Genomic DNA, 19,370 nt, shown 5'->3' with positions numbered 1-19,370 from the left:
CTCGTGTTGGCCATACGCTCCACCTAGGGAGTGAACATGGAAAGAAGAAGAAGAATACTTATTATTATTATTTTATATTACTATATATATAGCGCAAGAGTGATCACCTTGCCTTCGCGTAAGTAACACTGTGTCAATTTGATGCAGTGCCCTATGCACCATTGGGTGCGGATAAGGGTTATAAGTAATAAGTAATATTACTATTTGTTGGTTTAAGATCCAAAACAGAAAGATTTAAATAAAACAAATGTTCTTAATAAAATATTTTATTAAAAATACATAACTTTCATATTAAAATTTCATCACTTAGAATTATGACTACGTTAAGGAGTTAATATACATAACTATATAAAATGCACAAAAATACATGAAAGGATTCACTCGACACCCTTTTTAATCACAGTTCTATAATATGTAAACAAAGGTCAATCATATTTTTAAAAACAATATCAAAAGAAGAATAAAACAACAAATATAAAGTTTTTCCGCATTTATTTTATTTGACCATTGAACGACAAAACCCAGTCACTAGTCAAATAAAATAAAAGTGGACCCTCTTCAACCTTCAACGTTCCAAGGATCCAACTCTAAAATTAAGAACAAGCTTCACATACGGTGCTCGAAAATGATGCGGAATGCGTCGAAACACGTGTCACAGTAGATTTTGAGAAAAAGTGGTATTTACTAAGTGAAAAACTATAAAGTTATTGTTTTATTATACAAAATAAAATGCAGTTACACTAAGAAATGTCAGTACAAAAATTATATACCGTAGAACGGGGCTACTTGAACTTTGATGTGTTACTTGAGCCCAGTACAAAAAAAAAAAATTAAATCTGTTTTTAGTCTACAGTAATGAATGTATCGTGACAATAAGTGTCACCTATCAGGGAAACAATGGATCATGTCAATACATTCATTATTGTAGACCAAATACAGATTAAAATATTTTTTTGTACTGGGCTCAAGTAACACATCAAAGTTCAAGTAGCCCCATTCTACGGTACCAAAAATGAATTAAGAAAAATATGAACATGCTTTCATTTCAGGCAAATTTGGAATTATACAATGAAAAAGTACAAGAACTAAACAAAAAAAAAATACTAGTACTCAATGAAGAAGTTATGCATTGTCTACATTAATCGATTATTAAAATATGACATCAGAATTAGCAATACAGTGGAACCTCTCGTAACGAGCATAATTCGTTCCAGAATTTTACACGTTAAGCGAAACACAGACTAATGCTCTGGCGCAGAAGTCCTGGCTCACAAGTGAATGTCGTTAAAAAGAAACTTGCCGTTTCTCTGTAACTCCTTATGCGAAATGTCACATGTAAAGGTGGAGACTGACTGGAGCATTTTGTCGTAACATAACGTCGTAACATCGCTCGTGGCGAGCATCACCGAGCATCCGATACTATGGATGGAGCCCTCGGCTCGCTGTACTGACTGCCTGAATGCTCGCATCGTAACATGTTATGTTACGACGAAATGCTCCGGTCAGCTTCCACCTTTAAGGGAGCAACATTTTCACTTTTTTTTTGTTCACTATGCGAATTACTCGTTAAGAGAGGTTCCACTGCAGTAGAATATCCAAATGGGTAATTTTTATAAAATGAGAAATACTGAACAAAATAGGATTGAGTCCTAAAAACGTGTACATGGCAAATAATTAACAAAGCCTGGACCATCGAGCAAGGGGACCTAGGTTTCAACTTTTAATATATCCATTGGTATCTAATTTTAAAAATATCTCGTCCATAAATTTAGAGATTATAATAAAACAAATATCGCTCACTCCTTTCAACAACGTCATATATAAAAAAACTTGATTATTCAGAATATCGTTTTTAAAGTTTAAAAATATAATAAATATCAAGCCACTTACTGAACTTTTTACTGTGCAACAGATCTTTTTTCATAAAACCTGAATGTTTTTTCTCCATTTGAAAAAAAATTAGTATATTTAAAAAAATAATCAAACAATACCTTTTCTTCAAAATAACAAATACTTAAAAAACAACACTTTCTGCCCTGTAGCAGGTAAATATTAAGTTAAAAATATGCCGCTTTTGCTGGGATATAGTACATTTTCTGGGCATTCCGAAAACATGCACAACTGAAAATTTACAATTTTTGATATGTGACGTTGTTGAAAGGAGTGAGCGATGTGTAAGAAAATACTATGTTAAATTTAATAAAATACAATATCATAAAATATGATTATTATTGATTCTTAAATATTAATAAAGGTACCAATCAAAGACTCATCAAATTGTTTTACATTAATTTATATCACATACAATCTCACTTGAATTTTATTAATTGTGTAATTTAGCCATTTTAATATTATGGGCTGTTTCCAAGGTAATTTCAACTTTGGTTATGAAATAAAACCCTTATCTGCATCCCAATGGCGCATAGGGCACTGCATCATACAAACGCAGTGTTATCTAGATCGTTAACACATGAAGGAAAGGTGATCAGCCCTCTTCTTCAGGTACCAGTCCAGGGTAATATGGAATAAATATTAGAGTGAAAAAATCACTTATATTTATTTTATCCCCCTGGGAATCGAACCCGGGACCTCTAGAACGGTAGCCGAGCGTGCGTGCCATTACACTACGGAGGCGGTCAAAAGTCTGGTTATAAGTAAACTTTAAAAAGGGGCTTAAAAAATAAATTTAAATTTGAAAACCCTTCTGGTATGTAGTGCGGTCACAGAAAATCAAATATTACTAATTTTTTCACTTAAGATATTCTTATTATTCTACTGTTTTGTTGAATCTCTTACGTAATCAAATAAAAATAAAAATTACATACTGTTTTTATTCATTCATGCGTGGATAGAATGTTTAGCTACTGTGCTGGAGGGCCCAGATTTGAGCCCAGGAGGGTGAAAATAGTACATTAAAACCTCCTATGAAGTTGAGATAGGTACCGCATTATCAGAGGGAACGTTGGGGTTCATGTTTTTAAATTATTTTTTTTTAAAATTATAAATAACTCATTTCAGTCTTTGCCCCTGGTTTGATTGCAAAAATATAATTAAAAAAAAATTAACGCCTTAAAAACATTCCCTCTGATAATGTTATAAAGGCCGGGTTGTGGTCCCGTAGTTAGTGTCGCGGAGTCAGAGTTTCTCGGTTCGAACCCACTCTACCACAATTTGATACCTATTTCTAATAATGAGCCGCTTAGACTCACAGCAATAGTATGAAATTGAAATATTTGTGTAAATAATAAAAACACAAAAATGTCTCTTTTAAAAATATTTAAAAAATTAAATTAAAATGCGGTACCTATCTAAATGTTATAGGGGGGGGTTATCTGTATTAGTGATTTTTCACTGTAATATTTATTTAATATTACCCTGGACTGGTACCTAAAGTGCAGGGCTGATCATTTTTCCTTTGTGTATTTAACAATCAAGACAACACTGCTTCCATATGATGCAGTGCCCTATGCACCATTACGTGCGGATAACGATAAGAATATAACCCACTATACTATAGAGGCGGACAAAAAACAACATTGTTTAGTTAGTCAATTATTTAAAATTTAGTGACTTTGTTAAAAAACTACGTTTTGATTTAGACTAATACATATCGCTCACTCCTTTCAAGAACGTCATAAATCAAAATTCGTCAATTTTCAGTTGTGCATGTTTTCGGAATGCCCAGAAAATGTACTATATGCCAGCAAAAGCGGCATATTTTTAACTTAATATTTAACCGCTACAGGGCAGAAAGTGTTTTTTTTGCATTTTTAAGAAAAGGTATTGTTTAATTATATTTTTAAATAAACTAAATATTTTTCAAATGGAGAAAAAACCTTCAGGTTTTACCTAAAACGATCTGTTGCACAGTAAAAAGTTCAATAAGTGGCTTGATATTTATTTTTAATACATTGTGTTACATTTTTAAACTTTAAAAACGATCTCCTGAAAAATCAAGTTTTTTGATTTATGACGTTCTTGAAAGGATTGAGCGATATGTGTAGGTAAATTTAAATATAATAATTATTTTAAAACAACAAGCTTTTTAAATTTGTAACCCAAAAAAAAGGTTCATTTTTGACAAAAAAATGCATTGAAAATATTAAATAATAGCAAAATATTCGATAAAAAACAGCCATTCCAATCAGTTTAACGGACGAAAAGTATAATTTTGTTGATCAGTGAATTAGGGAATTGTTAAAAAAATAACGTCTCCAGCCTTAAAAGCTTTCTGATATATCTATAAACTAGATCAACGAATGAAATAAAATTATAGTAATTCACTTAAATTAAAATTAGTAATTGTATTAGAGATCATATTTCTTTTATCCTGTAAAAATATTGTTGGAAGAATCTATTATACACGAACAAATATCCAAAAAATTATTCCTCTGTGACATCGCTCACTCCTTTCAACAGCATCATTTATCAAAAAACTTGATTTTTCAAGAGATTGTGTTTAAAGTTTAAAAATATAATAAATTGTATTAAAAATAAATATAAAGCCACTAAAACTTTTAACTGTGCAACAGAACTTTTTAGGTAAAACTTAAATGTTTTTTCTCCATTTGAAAAATATTTAGTACTTAAAAAAAAAAATTAAACAATACGAAATGCAAAAACAACATTTTCTGCCATGTAGCGGGTAAATAAAGTTAAAAATATACCGCTTTTGCTGGGATATATTGGGTTGATGCAAAAGTAATGACCGTTTTTTATGATCCCTGGTAAAAATTTTTTTTTTCATAAATTATGAATAGAATCTTCTTTTTTATGATTCCATTGTATAAAGGATGCTTTTCCTCTACTTTCTATTCAGTTTTGGCCTGGCCAGAATACAGTAATAACTCCTTGTATTTTTTCAAAATGTCGTTCGATAAAGTGCATTTACGTATTGTTTACTTTATGAATTCCGTAAAGACAATACCGCGAGTGTGGCAACCAAAAACATTTGTGAAGTGTATGGAGCAGATGTCATCAAAGTTCGACAGGTACAAAGATGGTTTGCAAAATTTCGATCTGGAGATTTTTCACTCATTGATAAACCACGTACCGGGCGGCCATTGAAGTCTGATGATGACGAATTAAAAGTCATAATTGACACTTATCCACGTCTAACCATCAGGGAGATTGTGTCAATGATGGGAGTCAACCAAACAATCGCATTAAGACATTTGAAGCGTATGGAAATGGTTTCGCGGTACGACGTTTGGATACCTCATCAATTGTCGGCTGCCAATTTATTGGATCGTGTTTCAACGCGCGTTGCTTTGAGTGCGAGACAAAAACATGAACCTTTTTTGCATCGTTTGGTGACGGGAGATGAGAAATGGGTCGTGTACAACAACGTGACAAGAAAAAGACATTGGACTATACCTGGACAAGCCCCATTAACAACTTCGAAGGCCGAAATCCATAAAAAAGTTATACTTTGTGTTTGGTGGAATAATAAGGGTATTGTGTATTTTGAACTCTTGGAACACGATAAGACAAGTACAACAGAACGATATTGTCAGCAATTATCCAAATTGAACATGGTCCTTCAAAAGGATAGACCAGAATTGGTAAACAGAAAAGGGGCAGTGTTTCATCACGACAACGCGCGACCACATGTGGCTATGATGACCCAACACAAGCTAAATGAGTTAAATTGGGATGTTATCAAGCATCCACTGTATTTTCCAGATCTTGTTCTTTCTGATTTTTATTTATTCCGATCACTGCGAAAAAATTTTAATGATGAAAAAAATTATTCAATAGAGCAGGTAAAAACATCCCTTACTTCATTTTTCGCATTAAAATCCGCGGAATTTTATACTACTGGTATTAATAAGTTGATAGAAAGATGGAAGAAGGTTAAAAGAACTGATGGAAATTATATAATTTATTAAATAAATAATACACAAGAAAAAAAAATAAAAATAAAATATATGTAAAAAACGGTCAAAACTTTTGCATCAACCCAATAGTACATTTTCTGGGCATTCCGAAAACATGCACAACTGAAAATTTACGATTTTTTATATATGGCGTTGTTGAAAGGAGTGAGCGAGATGAGTAATCTACTTGCAAACCATTTTATGTAAAAAAAAAATAGTTTTTTTTCGCTAATGGCGGCAATCTAGAATTTGGTAGAAGATTTAAATACACATTAAATAATATTGATAAAAATAAACATTGGTCAGTTACATTGAACAGTTATGTCCACCTCCATAGTGTAATGGTCAGTACGCTCGGCTACCGTTCTGGAGGTTCCTGGTTTTATTCCCAGGGGGGTTAAATAAATAAAGGTGATTTTTTCACTGTAATATTTATTCAATATTATTACCTGAAGCGGAGGCTATCACCTTTCCTTCATGTGTAAACGATCGAGATAATACTGCGTTTATATGATGTAGTGCCCTATTCACCATTGGGGTACGGATAAGGGTTTGAATGAAAATGAATGACATTGAACAAGCTCAATTACTGCAGATGCTAAAAAGAATTAATTTCTTTTATAACACAGTTTTCAACTTGAAATATTAATGTGGTTTTTTGAAATTGTTCATAAATGCTTTGAAATTATTATAAAATTAAACGGAAATCAGTATAAATAAATGGTTTTCGGAAATAATATTGTATCTGCAATGCTTGATTTTTTTACATCTGAAAAAAAATAACTTAAAAATCCTTATATAAGATCAATATAATTTTTTATTCAATGCAAAAAATAGAATGAAACCTTGGTGTCAAGAGTCCCAATAAAACGAATTCTATAAAATTTTGTACTTCTATTTGAATTTTATATTATATTTCTATCAAATTGACGAATTTTATCCTTTGAGATTGATTATTTTTAACTTAATTTTATTTTATTTATTTGGAAATTTAACAGAACAGTAATATCGAGGTCTGAGATAAGTCCGCCTCCGTAGTGTAATGATCAGCACGCTCGGCTACCGTTCTGGGGGTCCCGGGTTCGATTCCCAGGGGGGGATCAAATAAATATAGATGATTTTTTCACTCAAATATTTATTCAATATTACCCTGGACTGGTACCTGAAGTGGAGGGCTGATCATCTTTTTTTCATGCGTTAACGATCAAGATGACACTGCGTTTATATGATGCAGTGCCTTATGCACCATTGGGGTGCGGATGAGGGTTTGAATGAAAATGAATGACTTTGAACAAGCTCAATTACTGCAGATGCTAAAATGAATTAATTTTTTTTTTATAAACATAGTTTTCATCTTGAAATATTAATGGGGTTTATTGAAATTGTTCATAAATGCTTTGAAATTATTGTAAAATTAATCAGTATAAATAACTGGTTTTCAGAAATAATGTTGTATCTGTAATGCTTGATTTTTTTACATCTGAAAAAAATTTTTTAAATCCTTATATAAGATCAATATAATTTTTTATTCAACGCAAAAAATACAATGAAACGTTGATGTCAAGAGTCCCAATAAAACAAATTCTATAAAATTTTATATTATATTTCTATCAAATTGACGAATTTTATCTTTTGAGATTTATTATTTTAAATTAAATTTTATTTTATTTATGCGGAAATTTGACAGAACAGTTACATCGAGGTTCCACCATACTTAATTTGAAAGTGCAGAATTTACATACAAGACAAGTCAATCGAAGGTGTCTCTCAGTTGGTGTGCCTCCGGGTTGTCTCTCAGGTCTTCCAGGATGGGCTGCACATCGCCCAGCAGAGGCCGGACCGAGGGTGTGGCCGACCAGCACTTCTCCATCAGGTTCCAGGAGGCGTCCATGAAGCACGGGAGCCTCTCGGGACGAAGACCTGATGCCAAATGTTTAACAGACTCACCGATATTGGTTGGTTTGAATACTGTATGATCGGCACCGATTCATGCAACATAATATCTATTAAACTGTACTTATTTTGATAAGATAACTAGGTTTAGTGCATGTCAGACCTCGGATCTTAGTGCATGTTCATTCAGCAACCCCTAGTGCATGTTGGTCCTCGAAACGACCAAAATGTGATAGTGATAATGTAACATCCCTTTCTAGGGATCTGCATCTTTCATTCTATCATTATCACATTTTTACACCAGAGCTTACACCAGAGCTGATCCTTGTTACACGTTCCACCAGAGCTGTTCCTTGTTTTTCTAGGGATGGAAAGATTGATAAAGAGATAGGAAGGAGAGTGAATGCTGGGGACAAAGTGAATGGTGCACTGAAATCAGTTGAAGCAAATAAAAACCTATCAGCGGAAGCTAAACTGGCAGTACACAACGGAGTCCTGGTTCCAACTCTAATGTATGGAAGTGAAACATGGAGTTGGCAAAAGAAGGATGAAAGTAGACTGAAAGCAGTCAAAATGCAATCTCTCAGAAGAATGTGCGACAAAACTATGCATGATAGATGTTCGAAAAGTGAAATAAGGAAGGAATGCAAAGCTGAGATACGCATTATCGATAAAATTAAGAAAGGTGTGTTGAGATGGTTTGGACATGTAGAACGAATGAGTGAGGAAAGAATGGTAAAACAAATTTATGAGGCGAATGTAATTGGAAAAAGGAGCAGAGGAAGACCGAGAAAAACTTGGCATGATCAGGTATGCCAAATACTTGAAAGCGGTCAGGTTAGGAGTCGAAACAATCGGCGGGTATGCATGAGGAGATGCATGAACGTGGAAGAGGAGAAGAATGTTTGCAAAGACAGAGAAGTGTGGTGTTCGTGATGGTTATAGTTAGTTAGTTTTTTAAATAACAAGTAGTAAATCTCTAAAAAATTCAAATTCCATACAAAATGGTGGAACATTTTTCACAGATATGCTCCACTTTCAATTAATAATTTTGCAACTAATGCTCTTATTTCTATGTTATTTACATGATAAGTTATAAAGGGGGAATATTTACATACCTTTTCTGACGTTACACCAGAGCTGTTCCTTGTTTTGAAAGTGTTCAAAAGCAAATGGCAATTTCACACTGCCGGCACAAACGTACCTGAAAAAAATAATTAACTAATATATCCGCCAAAAGAAAAGCAAACTGTGGCTATTTAAAGGACAAAACTTTGATTTAAAAAAATATAAGTATAACCAGAGTGGCTACAACTGCATGGAGCACTAAAAACACAAGACGGCTATAGCCATCTTGTCCCCAAATGAGGCTTTGTTGACAAGCTACAGCTGTCTTGTCCCCAAATGAGGTATTATTGTTGACAGCTACAGCCGCCCAGTCCCCAAATGAGTCTTTATTGTGGACAGTTATAGCCGTCTAGTTCCCAAATGAGTCTTTATTGTCGACAGCTATAGTTTTCTTGTCCCCCAAATGAGTTTTTATTGTCGACAGCTACAGCCATATAATTCACAAGTGAGTTTTTACTGTACAGCTGTCTAGTAATAAAATGAGTTTTTTTTTCGACAGCTATAGCCATCTAGTTCTCAAACGAGTCATTATTGTTGAAAGCTACAGTTGCCTAGTCCCCGAACAAGGCTATATTGTCAACAGCTACAGCCATCTTGTCCCTGAATGAGGCTACATTGTCGACAGTTACAGCCATCTAGTTCCCAAATGAGTCTTTATTGTTGATAGCTAAAATCGTCTTGTCTCCAAACGAGATTATATTGTTGACAGCTACAGCCGTCTAGTTCCCAAATGAGACTATATTGTCAACAGCTATGGCCATCTTGTCTTGTATTAATAATAATAACAAGTGAGTTGCAAGTTGGCTTACCAAAACAGTATCCCAAAGGCATAGACGTCCACAGAGCTGTCGTATAATCCGCTGAGCAGTTCCGGAGCCATGTGGACCGGAGTGCCAACGATAGATCCCGACATCATGGCTTCCGGAATGCAGAAGCCGAGGTCCGTGAGCTTGGCGCGGTGGTCTTCCTCCAAGAGGACATTCTTCAGCTTGATGTCGCGATGCACCAGGCCTTGCGAGTGGAGGTAACGGATGCCTGGAATAAATGATGGATATGAAGAAAAAAAATATGGATTTTGCATTTTTTTTAAAAACTTCATGATAATACTTTGTTAACGTTTCTGGGAGAATAATAATTGATGTCTGACTTTCTCTGGGGAGTTGAGTTCTTTTTGCATGATTTTTTTTCTTTCATGAAATCTACATATCGCTCACTCCTTTCAACGTCGTATATCAAAAATCGTCAATTTTTATTTGTGCATGTTTTCGGGATGCCCAGAAAATGTACTATATCCCAGCAAAAGAGGCATATTTTAAACTTAATATATACCCGCTACAGGGCAGAAAGTGTTGTTTTTGCATTTTGAAGAAAAGGTATTGTTTAATTTTTTGTTTTACCTAAAAAGATCCGTGGTACAGTAAAAAGTTCAATAAGTGATTTGATATTTATTTTTAATACATTTTATTATATTTTAAAACTTTAAAAACGTTCTCCTGAAAAAACAAGTTTTTTGATTTATGACGTTCTTGAAAGGAGTGAGCGATATGTATTATGAAGACAGAAATAATGTAAAAAATAAATATGTAAATAAATAAAACTCACAATTTCTAGGTTATTATTTTAACTTTAAATTTAATCTCTTCATTTACAGATATTTATATCTAAAATGGCACATGTACTGCCATCTGTGGTTGTATTTAAACAATATAATCACAAATAAAATCATGTTTACTGGCGTAAAAAAAAGAATATTCAATAAAATATATTGCTTATAGTATCGAATATAATATAAAATTATAAAAAGTAAAAAAAATAGCCAAAAAAGCTCACTCCCGGACAGGTTAACATACTGTTAGTAGAAAGCAGGAGACGCTTGTAAGCGTTCTATTTGCTTACTCTTGGTAGAGCGCGAGAGACGCCATAAAACACTGTACAGATCGGAATTGGTTTGCGGTTACTTGTGATTAGTATATGACCCTAATTAGTACAGGGTCATTCATTTCATGGTTTCAAGATGAAAGCGCTGGCATTTGACACTTCGCTCACTCCTTTCAAGAACGTCATAAATCAAAATTCGTCAATTTTCAGTTGTGCATGTTTTCGGAATGCCCAGAAAATCTACTATTTCCCAGCAAAAGAGGCATATTTTTAACTTAATATTTACCCACTCCAGGGCAGAAAGTGTTGTTTTTGCATTTTGAAGAAAAGGTATTGTTTAATTATTTTTTTAAATAAACTAAATATTTATCAAATGGAGAAAAAACCACCAGGTTTTACTTAAAAAGATCAGTTGCACAGTAAAAAGTTCAGTAAGTGGCTTGATATTTATTTTTAACACATTGTGTTATATTTTTAAACTTTAAAAACGTTCTCCTGAAAAATCAAGTATTTTGATTTATGACGTTCTTGAAAGGAGTGAGCGACTTGTCGAACTCAGCTGTCATCTGAAGTATCATAATATTAGTTAAATGTTTGCCATTTACGATAATGCATCGTTCAACAAACGAACAACGAGTTGAAATTATAGCGATATGGTCGAATGATAACCAATTTTTTTGACCGGTGATTGAAGATAATGACTTGGACGTTATGTGGTTCCAACAAAACAGGGCAACAAGCCACACAACAGTACCAATTATGGCTTTATTGCGTGAAAAGTGAATGACCCTGTATACTAATTAGGGTTGGGGTTGATGAAAAAACTGCCTTGATGAATATTTGTGAGTCTGGTAGAAGTAGCTCACCTTCGACGATATCGACGGCAATTTGCATCCTCTGTTTGAAGGTCATGTCCGCGTTGAGGAGTGCGCAGTGCAGGTCGCACTTGAGGCGCTTGGACACCAGCAGGACGGCCGGACTCCCGCCCGCGTACGAGTGGTCGATCACCGAGCCGCACAGACTCACTATCCGGTCGTGAGGAGGGATGTTCCTGCACACAATCAAAGGGTTGGTTGTACAGGACCAATTGAATTGAGTACCGAGGGCAATACATTCAAGGGGACCATAGAATAGAGGTAGCTATTGGGTATTATTTATTACCCGATAGTATGTTAACTTCATGTACAGAAAAGAAATAAGTACATTGGCGGGCTTATTGCTAAAAAGCAATATCTTCCAACCAACCAAAAACAGACTAGTGATATTGATCAAAAACGTTTGATACTATATATATAGCTGTTTGCAATCAGAGGGTAGATAGTATGTACTCGAACATTTAAAAAACCATAAATTACAAATTGATGAAAAGGAAGGCAAAGGAAAATGGGAGTTTAGAGAAGAAGGTAGAGGGGAAAAATAAGGGAGGAGGTTTGATGGACTGTTAGGATTCTAATAATAAATAGTAATGTCTCAGACATTTCTTTAAAGTTATGAGGGAAGGTGAATTTTTAACAAGGAGGGGTAATTCATTCCAAAGTCTGGTATTATCCTTGGCTCTACCCGACCGAGTTCCACCAGGGTATGCTTAGCTACGATAGTTAAGAGACTAGAAGGAATGCATATTTGATTACGCATTTTTATCGATTGTTGCACGGTATGATCGATAATCCTGGAATTATGCAGAGTATTGGTCTGTATGTTCCCACTAGTTACCTAAGACAGCGTCGGCATAGATTGTTTCACATTCCTATATACAGGACTAACCTGCCGATGGTAATGCCTGCGGGAAGAGCTACCGCTATGCTGAACAATATCACTCCGGATATTCATCTGTTCTATGTGTTTGAGGGGGTATTCCGAAGCGGGATTCTTCTACTACTTTAAAAAGAGTCTTTTTACATTTTGTACATGTAATTTGTATTAATAATACACACTTTATAATTAATATCATAAATATGTAAGCCTTAAATTTAAGTTTGTCATGTACATATGAATTTTTGAATAAATTGAAATTGAATCATTCGATAAATCTGGTAAAAAGTATATAAAATAACATATCAATTCTTTTAGTGGCATCGCAGGTGTAAGATGTCATTTTCAAACGAGGTAAGGTTAAATTTTTGCCAAAAGTTGTTTAGATCTATTCATTGTTTGAGTTCTAGAGACATTTGAAGTGAGCATGTAGAAGCTTTGAGATCTAGCACCAGGAAAATGCATTGTCTCACAAACTAATCGCTGTAATGGTAAAATTGCACAAATCAGACATTAACTGACTATTTATTTTAAACAGAACAATGTTTTTATTTTTCTTGTTACTCAACCTATTTTCTGGTTGGCCATAGTGCGTGGGTGGCCAACATTTTCAGCAGCCGGGCCAAATTTTAGAAATGAGATTTCCTACCCGGCCATTAAACAAAATTTATTTTTTTATACAAAGCAAACAATTGGTGAATGTTACACGTGTGTAAAGTGATCACTTAAACCAGCCTATGACGGTCGTCAGCCCCGTAAATGCCCAGACTTCCATATTCTTCTTCATCTTTGATGAGATGTCAAAAAATAATAGGGATTTTGTGACAAAATTATCATGGAGTGTCAAGAAAAAGTTGCACACAATACAACTGCAAAACTATCTCATTAGTTTCACTGTACCTTGTGTGAAAGAATTCCATGGCTAGCTCGTTCAAGTGGCGTTCATCAGGCGGAACTACACTCTTCACGGCGCACGGTTCCATTCCAGCCCAGGGCCCCTTCACCGCGTACACCACTCCGTACTGCCCCCGTCCTGCCAATGACAGTGTAACGCATAAGGGACAGATATATTACGGTGTTATTTACAACATTTTGAGTGTGTCCAAATACTTGTTCACAAAATCTGGATTATCTCCAGTTATGGGAGTTATTTTCATATTATTAATAGTAAATATTATTATTAATAAATAATATGAAAATAACTCCTATAATTAAAGATAATCCAGATTTTGCGAACAAGTATTTGGACACACACAAAATGTTGTAAATAAATTATCTGGTCAAATTATAAGCTAAAATGATAAAAATAAAAACGTTATTTTCTGGTGTTTATCATGTGTGTGATGATAATCCAGGATTCGGATCTCACACACTAATAAAAGAGCTTCTGCTCAATAAAAAGCTTCTTTTCTCACCAATAGATGTCTCTAGTGAAGTTCTAGTGATTCAAGAACAATGTTTCAAAATTGGTTCATATATATAGAACTTCCAAGAATTTGAGTAGTGTGGTTGTCAATAATGGGTAGAATTGGTGAATGTTACTCGTGTGTAAAGTGATCACTTAAACCAGCCTATGACGGTGTCAGCCCCGTAAATGCCCAGACTTCCATATTCTTCTTCATCTTTGATGAGATGTCAAAAAATAATATGGTGTTATTAATTAACCTTCCCCATAATGATCATAAAATTATGTGATCCGAATCGGGGTGCCAAAAGACCCCAGTTCATATTTGTATGGAAGTCGGATTACGCAAATCGTAACTCACAAGTCACAGAGTCACAGATTCCACGTCCTTTCTAGCGCGCAGCCGAGTGCTGACTAAGCAATAGGCTGTAAATAGGATAAAACGAAAGCCGGGTAATCTAATTGTCTCGCTCTCTCCCTGTGGTAATATCAGATGTACTAGAGTGAAAGACATAACATGTTGCTAGCAGACGAAAAATTAACATGCTGATATACAAGTAAATTAGTAAAATTATTATATTTTGAATATTGAAGGCATTAACTTTGTGGATCATAGTGATATATTAGTGATTCAAGAACAATGTTTCAAAATTGGTTCATATATATAGAACTTCCAAGAATTTGAGTAGTGTGGTTGTCAATAATGGGTAGAATTGGTGAATGTTACTCGTGTGTAAAGTGATCACTTAAACCAGCCTATGACGGTGTCAGCCCCGTAAATGACTTTGTAAAAAGACTTTGTTTTTTGATCCACTCACATTTTTATTAACAACCAACTATGAGTCATAAATAAACCCTGAAGAGGGCAACAGGTTGTTACCGAAACTAGTTGGTTGTTAGTAAAAATGTGAGTGGATCAAAAAGCAGTCTTTTTATTTCTCAAAATAATATAGTAAAATTATTAATCATTTACATTTTACAATTAGTTTTTTTTTTTTAAACCCTTACCCGCACCCAATGGTGCATAGGGCACTGCGTCATATAAACGCAGTGTTATCTTGATCGTTTACACATGAAGGAAAGGTGATCAGCCCTACGCTTCAGGTACCAGTCCAGGGTAATATTGAATAAATATTACAGTGAAAAAATTACTTATATTTTTTTTACACCCCTTGGGAATCGAACCCGGGACCTCCAGAACGGTAGCCGAGCGTGCTGACCATTACATTACGGAGGTGGACAATTAGTGATAGTATTACAAAAATTCAGTTGAAATTTAAATTGAAGCCAGCCAAATGCCAGGTTGCGAGCCCTGGGATTCTCAGACTTGAATGATACATGTTTCATATCAAGTTGAGACACCTTTTAATTGACATCTCATCCGTAGGATGAATAATCCAGTTTCCGATTTAATAAATAATATCGTAGTCGTACAGGAGAAAGTGATCAACTTACAAAACGTAAAATGTTCAGGAGGGACATTTAAGTCACTTTTGCTTGGCAAAAAATAAACATCAATGCAGTTAGTCATTTTCGACAAGTCAATATATTATACTTCCAAGTTTAAAATTGCTTTGGATTTTTTTCAGGGCAATATTAAGCTAGTAAGATATCAAATAGTCAATAATCGCGTTCTTGTAAAAAATGCACTTGGTCACTTTCTCCTGTATGACTACGATATTAATATCACTAGCAATGGGGCTCACCTATCTCCTTCGCCACGTGCGGGATGCCGTGGCACACGAGGTCGCGCAGCGAGGTGCTCTCGAGGCAGAGGCGGGCGAAGCGCGGCGCGTGCAGCTTCCTTAGCGCCAGCTTCAGCTCCTCTGTCTGCTGCAGCCGGGCCGCGTGGTGGTCGCTCAGCGCCTGCAGCGCGCCCTGGAACTGCTCGTGCGACAGGCGCATGCGCTCCCGGAGCTGCACAAGAAGGGTATGCTCATTCACAGGTCAATCACTCAAGGAGGGTATATTCGTCAGCTTATATGCAGATTCTGCACTCATTCACAGGTCAAACATTCAAGGATAGTATGCTCGTCAGCTTGTTTGCAGATTCTGCACTCATTCACAGGTCAAACGCTCAAGGAGGGTACGCTCGTCAGCTTACTTGCAGATTCTGCATTCATTCACAGGTCAAACACACTAATATTTAATCATTATTTGATGAAGAGAAATCAATATCCGATATCTGGAACATGTCACTTGCTAACTATAAAGCAAGAATAATTACAATACTTCAGGCTGATGTATAATTCCTTGCCTAATATGTTCATCCTTGTTTAATATACTTAAAAGAGATTATTATTTTATACAATAATTATCGCATGTATTAAATTTATTATTAAAAATTGGCTGCGGCCGTAAATAAAGAAAAAAATATAAATAAAATAGGATACACAGTGATTACTTTTGAATTCATCACTACATTAAGCTAGTCAAAGCGTAGGGTGAATAATCCAAAGACTGATAAAATAAATAACAATAAATTGTTTCAATCTTCTTCGTGGTGTAACTTGGGTGAGAGTCCATAGTTGGATTCTGATGCCATAGCTATGCTGCGTTTATTATGCTTTTTCTTTCTTTCAAAAAACATCTATTACAAAGTACATAGTCGGATCAGGTACCTGCATGGAAATGAGTTTGGTCACCTTGAGGGCGTTGAGAGCTTATATTCTTAGTATGTATTACAAAATACAGAATCCGATCGGATACCTGCATTGAGATGAGTTTGGCCACATAGGGGGCGTCGAGGGAACTAATATTCTTAGTATGTATTACAAAATACAGAGCCGGATCAGGCACCTGCATGGAGATGAGTTTGGCCACCTTGGGGACGTCGAGGGAGCTAATATTCTTAGTATGTATTACAAAATACAGAATCGGATCGGATACCTGCATTGGGATGAATTTGGCCACATAGGGGGCGTCGAGGGAGCTAATATTCTTAGTATGTATTACAAAATATAGAACCGGATTAGGTACCTGCATGGAGATGAGTTTGGCCACTTGGGGACGTCGAGGGAGCTAATATTCTTAGTATGTATTACAAAATACAGAATCCGATCGGATACCTGCATGGAGATGAGTTTGGCCACCTTGGGGGCGTTGAGAGACCTAATATTCTCAGTATGTATTACAAAATACAGGATCGGATCGGATACCTGCATTGAGATGAGTTTGGCCACCTTGGGGACGTCGAGGGAGCTAATATTCTTGGTATGTATTACAAAATACAGAGCCGAATCAGGTACCTGCATGAAGATGAGTTTGGCCACCTTGGGGGCGTTGAGAGACCTAATATTCTCAGTATGTATTACAAAATACAGGATCGGATCGGATACCTGCATTGAGATGAGTTTGGCCATATAGGGGGTGTCGAGGGGGCTAATATTCTTAGTATGTATTACAAAATACAGAGCCGGATCAGGTACCTGCATGGAGATGAGTTTGGCCACCTTGGGAGCGTTGAGAGATTGAATGGTTTCCAAGGCCACCTGGTTCCTCCAGTGCGGACTGGCGGCGCAGCAGGAGCGCCCGCTGCCGGTGCTGAGTGACAGCCTGCACATAACACACCTACAATTCTTTCAAAACCTATTTGCATTTAAATTATTTAAATTTTTCATTGATCCATTCAGATTTTTGTGAATATTTTGGCTTCTTCTGGAAGAAGTAAGGTTAAAATTGTCCACATAATTCACGGGTTTAGCAAATGTAGTGCTTCAACACTGTTTTCATAGAAAAAATTGATAATCCATAATTTTAAAAAATATATAGTGGATATACAGCCAAAAAACGTTAACTCTAAAATCACAGTTTAAATGATCCCAATTATTTAAAGCTTTTAGCCTGAATAAAATACCCGCCATTAAACATAACATTGAATTTACTTTTAAAACCACATAAATATGACATTTCAAACTATTTAGTGTATTTGCCAGTTTATAGAATGCTGAAAACTTTATAATACTGCATCATTAAGTCAAAATTGCATATTTTCAAGTTGACGTTTTTTTGCCAGAATACCCACAATATATGGCAGAAATTTCAAACTTTTAATAAAAAAATTAGCATGCAAAATTTTGATGATTGGTATAAATATGAACTATTGAATTGGGAATCAATAATCAATACTAAAAAATTAACACTTCACCCATATTGGCGTCCGTGACTATACACAACTTTGCTTAGAAAAAATATCTTATATTTACACATTAAATTTCACTTTCAGGATTTACTTACGAAATATCATTTAAAATGACTAACATCAGTCAAAATACATATTTTTTTCAATATATAAGTGTAATGAAATTTCAAAACCTTAATATTTACAAAATTTGAAGTGTGCCCAAATACTTGTTCACAAATCTGGATTTTCTGCAATTAGGAGTTATTTTTTAATTTTATTTTTTGATATCTCAACATAGATGAAGAAGAGTATGGAAGTCTGGGAATTTACGGGGCTTAAGACCGTCATAGGCTGGTTTAATCACTTTACACACTTGTAGGTAATTACACATTAATTCTATGCATGATTGACAACCAAACTACTCAAATTCTTGGAACTTCTTTATATATATATATATATATATATATATATATATATATATATATATATATATATATATATATATATATATATATATAAATATAAACATATATTTTGTTCCAATTCAAAACATAGTACTTGAATTCACTAGAGACATCTAAAGTGAGATGAAATAAGCTTTTTATTGAGCAGAAACTCTGTTGATATTTGATAGTTTAAATATTAAATGTTTTTTTCTAGTAAGTAATGTTGAGTATAGCGAAGTTTTGTAATGATACCTTTGCGAATGATATTGATAACGCACAGCTAAAATAGAATGCCAAAATGGTGTAGGAGGTATTTGAACTGTTAATTTTTGCAAAAAAAAACCTTTCAGGCGTAAGTTTCTAGCAAATTGTGTGGTCATTAAAGCTTTAACACTCTGCCCTGTGCATACATTTCTGATAAAAAAAGATCAGGTACCTCTGGAAGAATCGGCGCAGTTGGTCCATGAGGGCGTGCAGGAAGGAGAAGGAGGCGCAGTGCTGGAGGTTGACGGAGCGGGTGACCAATAGGATGCGACGCACCGCCTCCGACGCCGCCCGCCTGTCCCGCCCTTCTTCCAGAGACTCCAGGCACCTGCGGATAGGAATAGAATACACTGAGGACACTAATAACTAAACATCATGACACTCATCTGCCATAGCAAACATTCTTTTAATTTAAATTTATTTATTTTCAACTAAAATGTACATTACAAACAAAAAAATCGTATACAAAAAAAGCGTATACATTAAAAACCATACAAAAATCAAAAATATGCTAGCACTATTGCTAAAGGTGTAGAAAAATCCCGCTTCGGAAACCTCTTTCAGACACATGGAACGGATCAATATCCAATGAGATATTGTTC

The 19,370-nt window shown here is 35.0% G+C and overlaps 1 protein-coding gene across 6 annotated transcripts in view; it reads right to left on the bottom strand.

Moving 5' to 3' along the window:
- The window catches only part of LOC148306969 (dual serine/threonine and tyrosine protein kinase-like), a 51,651-nt gene continuing 32,281 nt past the window's right edge, over positions 1-19,370 (bottom strand). The window contains exons 11-19 of one of the 6 annotated variants that reach the window (XM_088264110.1): positions 18,941-19,096; positions 17,364-17,505; positions 15,642-15,852; positions 13,431-13,563; positions 11,645-11,829; positions 9,710-9,935; positions 8,891-8,976; positions 7,622-7,799; positions 1-23 (exon numbers count right to left, since the gene is read on the bottom strand). In XM_088264110.1, the coding sequence (XP_088120236.1) occupies positions 7,630-7,799; positions 8,891-8,976; positions 9,710-9,935; positions 11,645-11,829; positions 13,431-13,563; positions 15,642-15,852; positions 17,364-17,505; positions 18,941-19,096 (1,309 nt within the window). In that variant the 3' untranslated portion in view covers positions 1-23; positions 7,622-7,629. Of the gene's footprint in view, positions 24-6,523; positions 6,649-6,847; positions 7,360-7,536; positions 7,800-8,890; positions 8,977-9,709; positions 9,936-11,644; positions 11,830-13,430; positions 13,564-15,641; positions 15,853-17,363; positions 17,506-18,940; positions 19,097-19,370 lie in introns of those variants that run through there. The other 5 variants (XM_088264109.1, XM_088264108.1, XM_088264112.1 and 2 more) reach the window with 5 other exon arrangements.

Source organism: Brachycentrus maculatus, unplaced genomic scaffold (assembly GCF_059751285.1).
Source record: "Brachycentrus maculatus isolate JH-2025_06_01 unplaced genomic scaffold, ASM5975128v1 h1tg000216l, whole genome shotgun sequence".
Lineage (NCBI taxonomy): Eukaryota > Metazoa > Arthropoda > Insecta > Trichoptera > Brachycentridae > Brachycentrus > Brachycentrus maculatus.
Note: the sequence above shows the minus strand (reverse complement) of the source record. Positions and strands in the feature narration are given on the sequence as shown.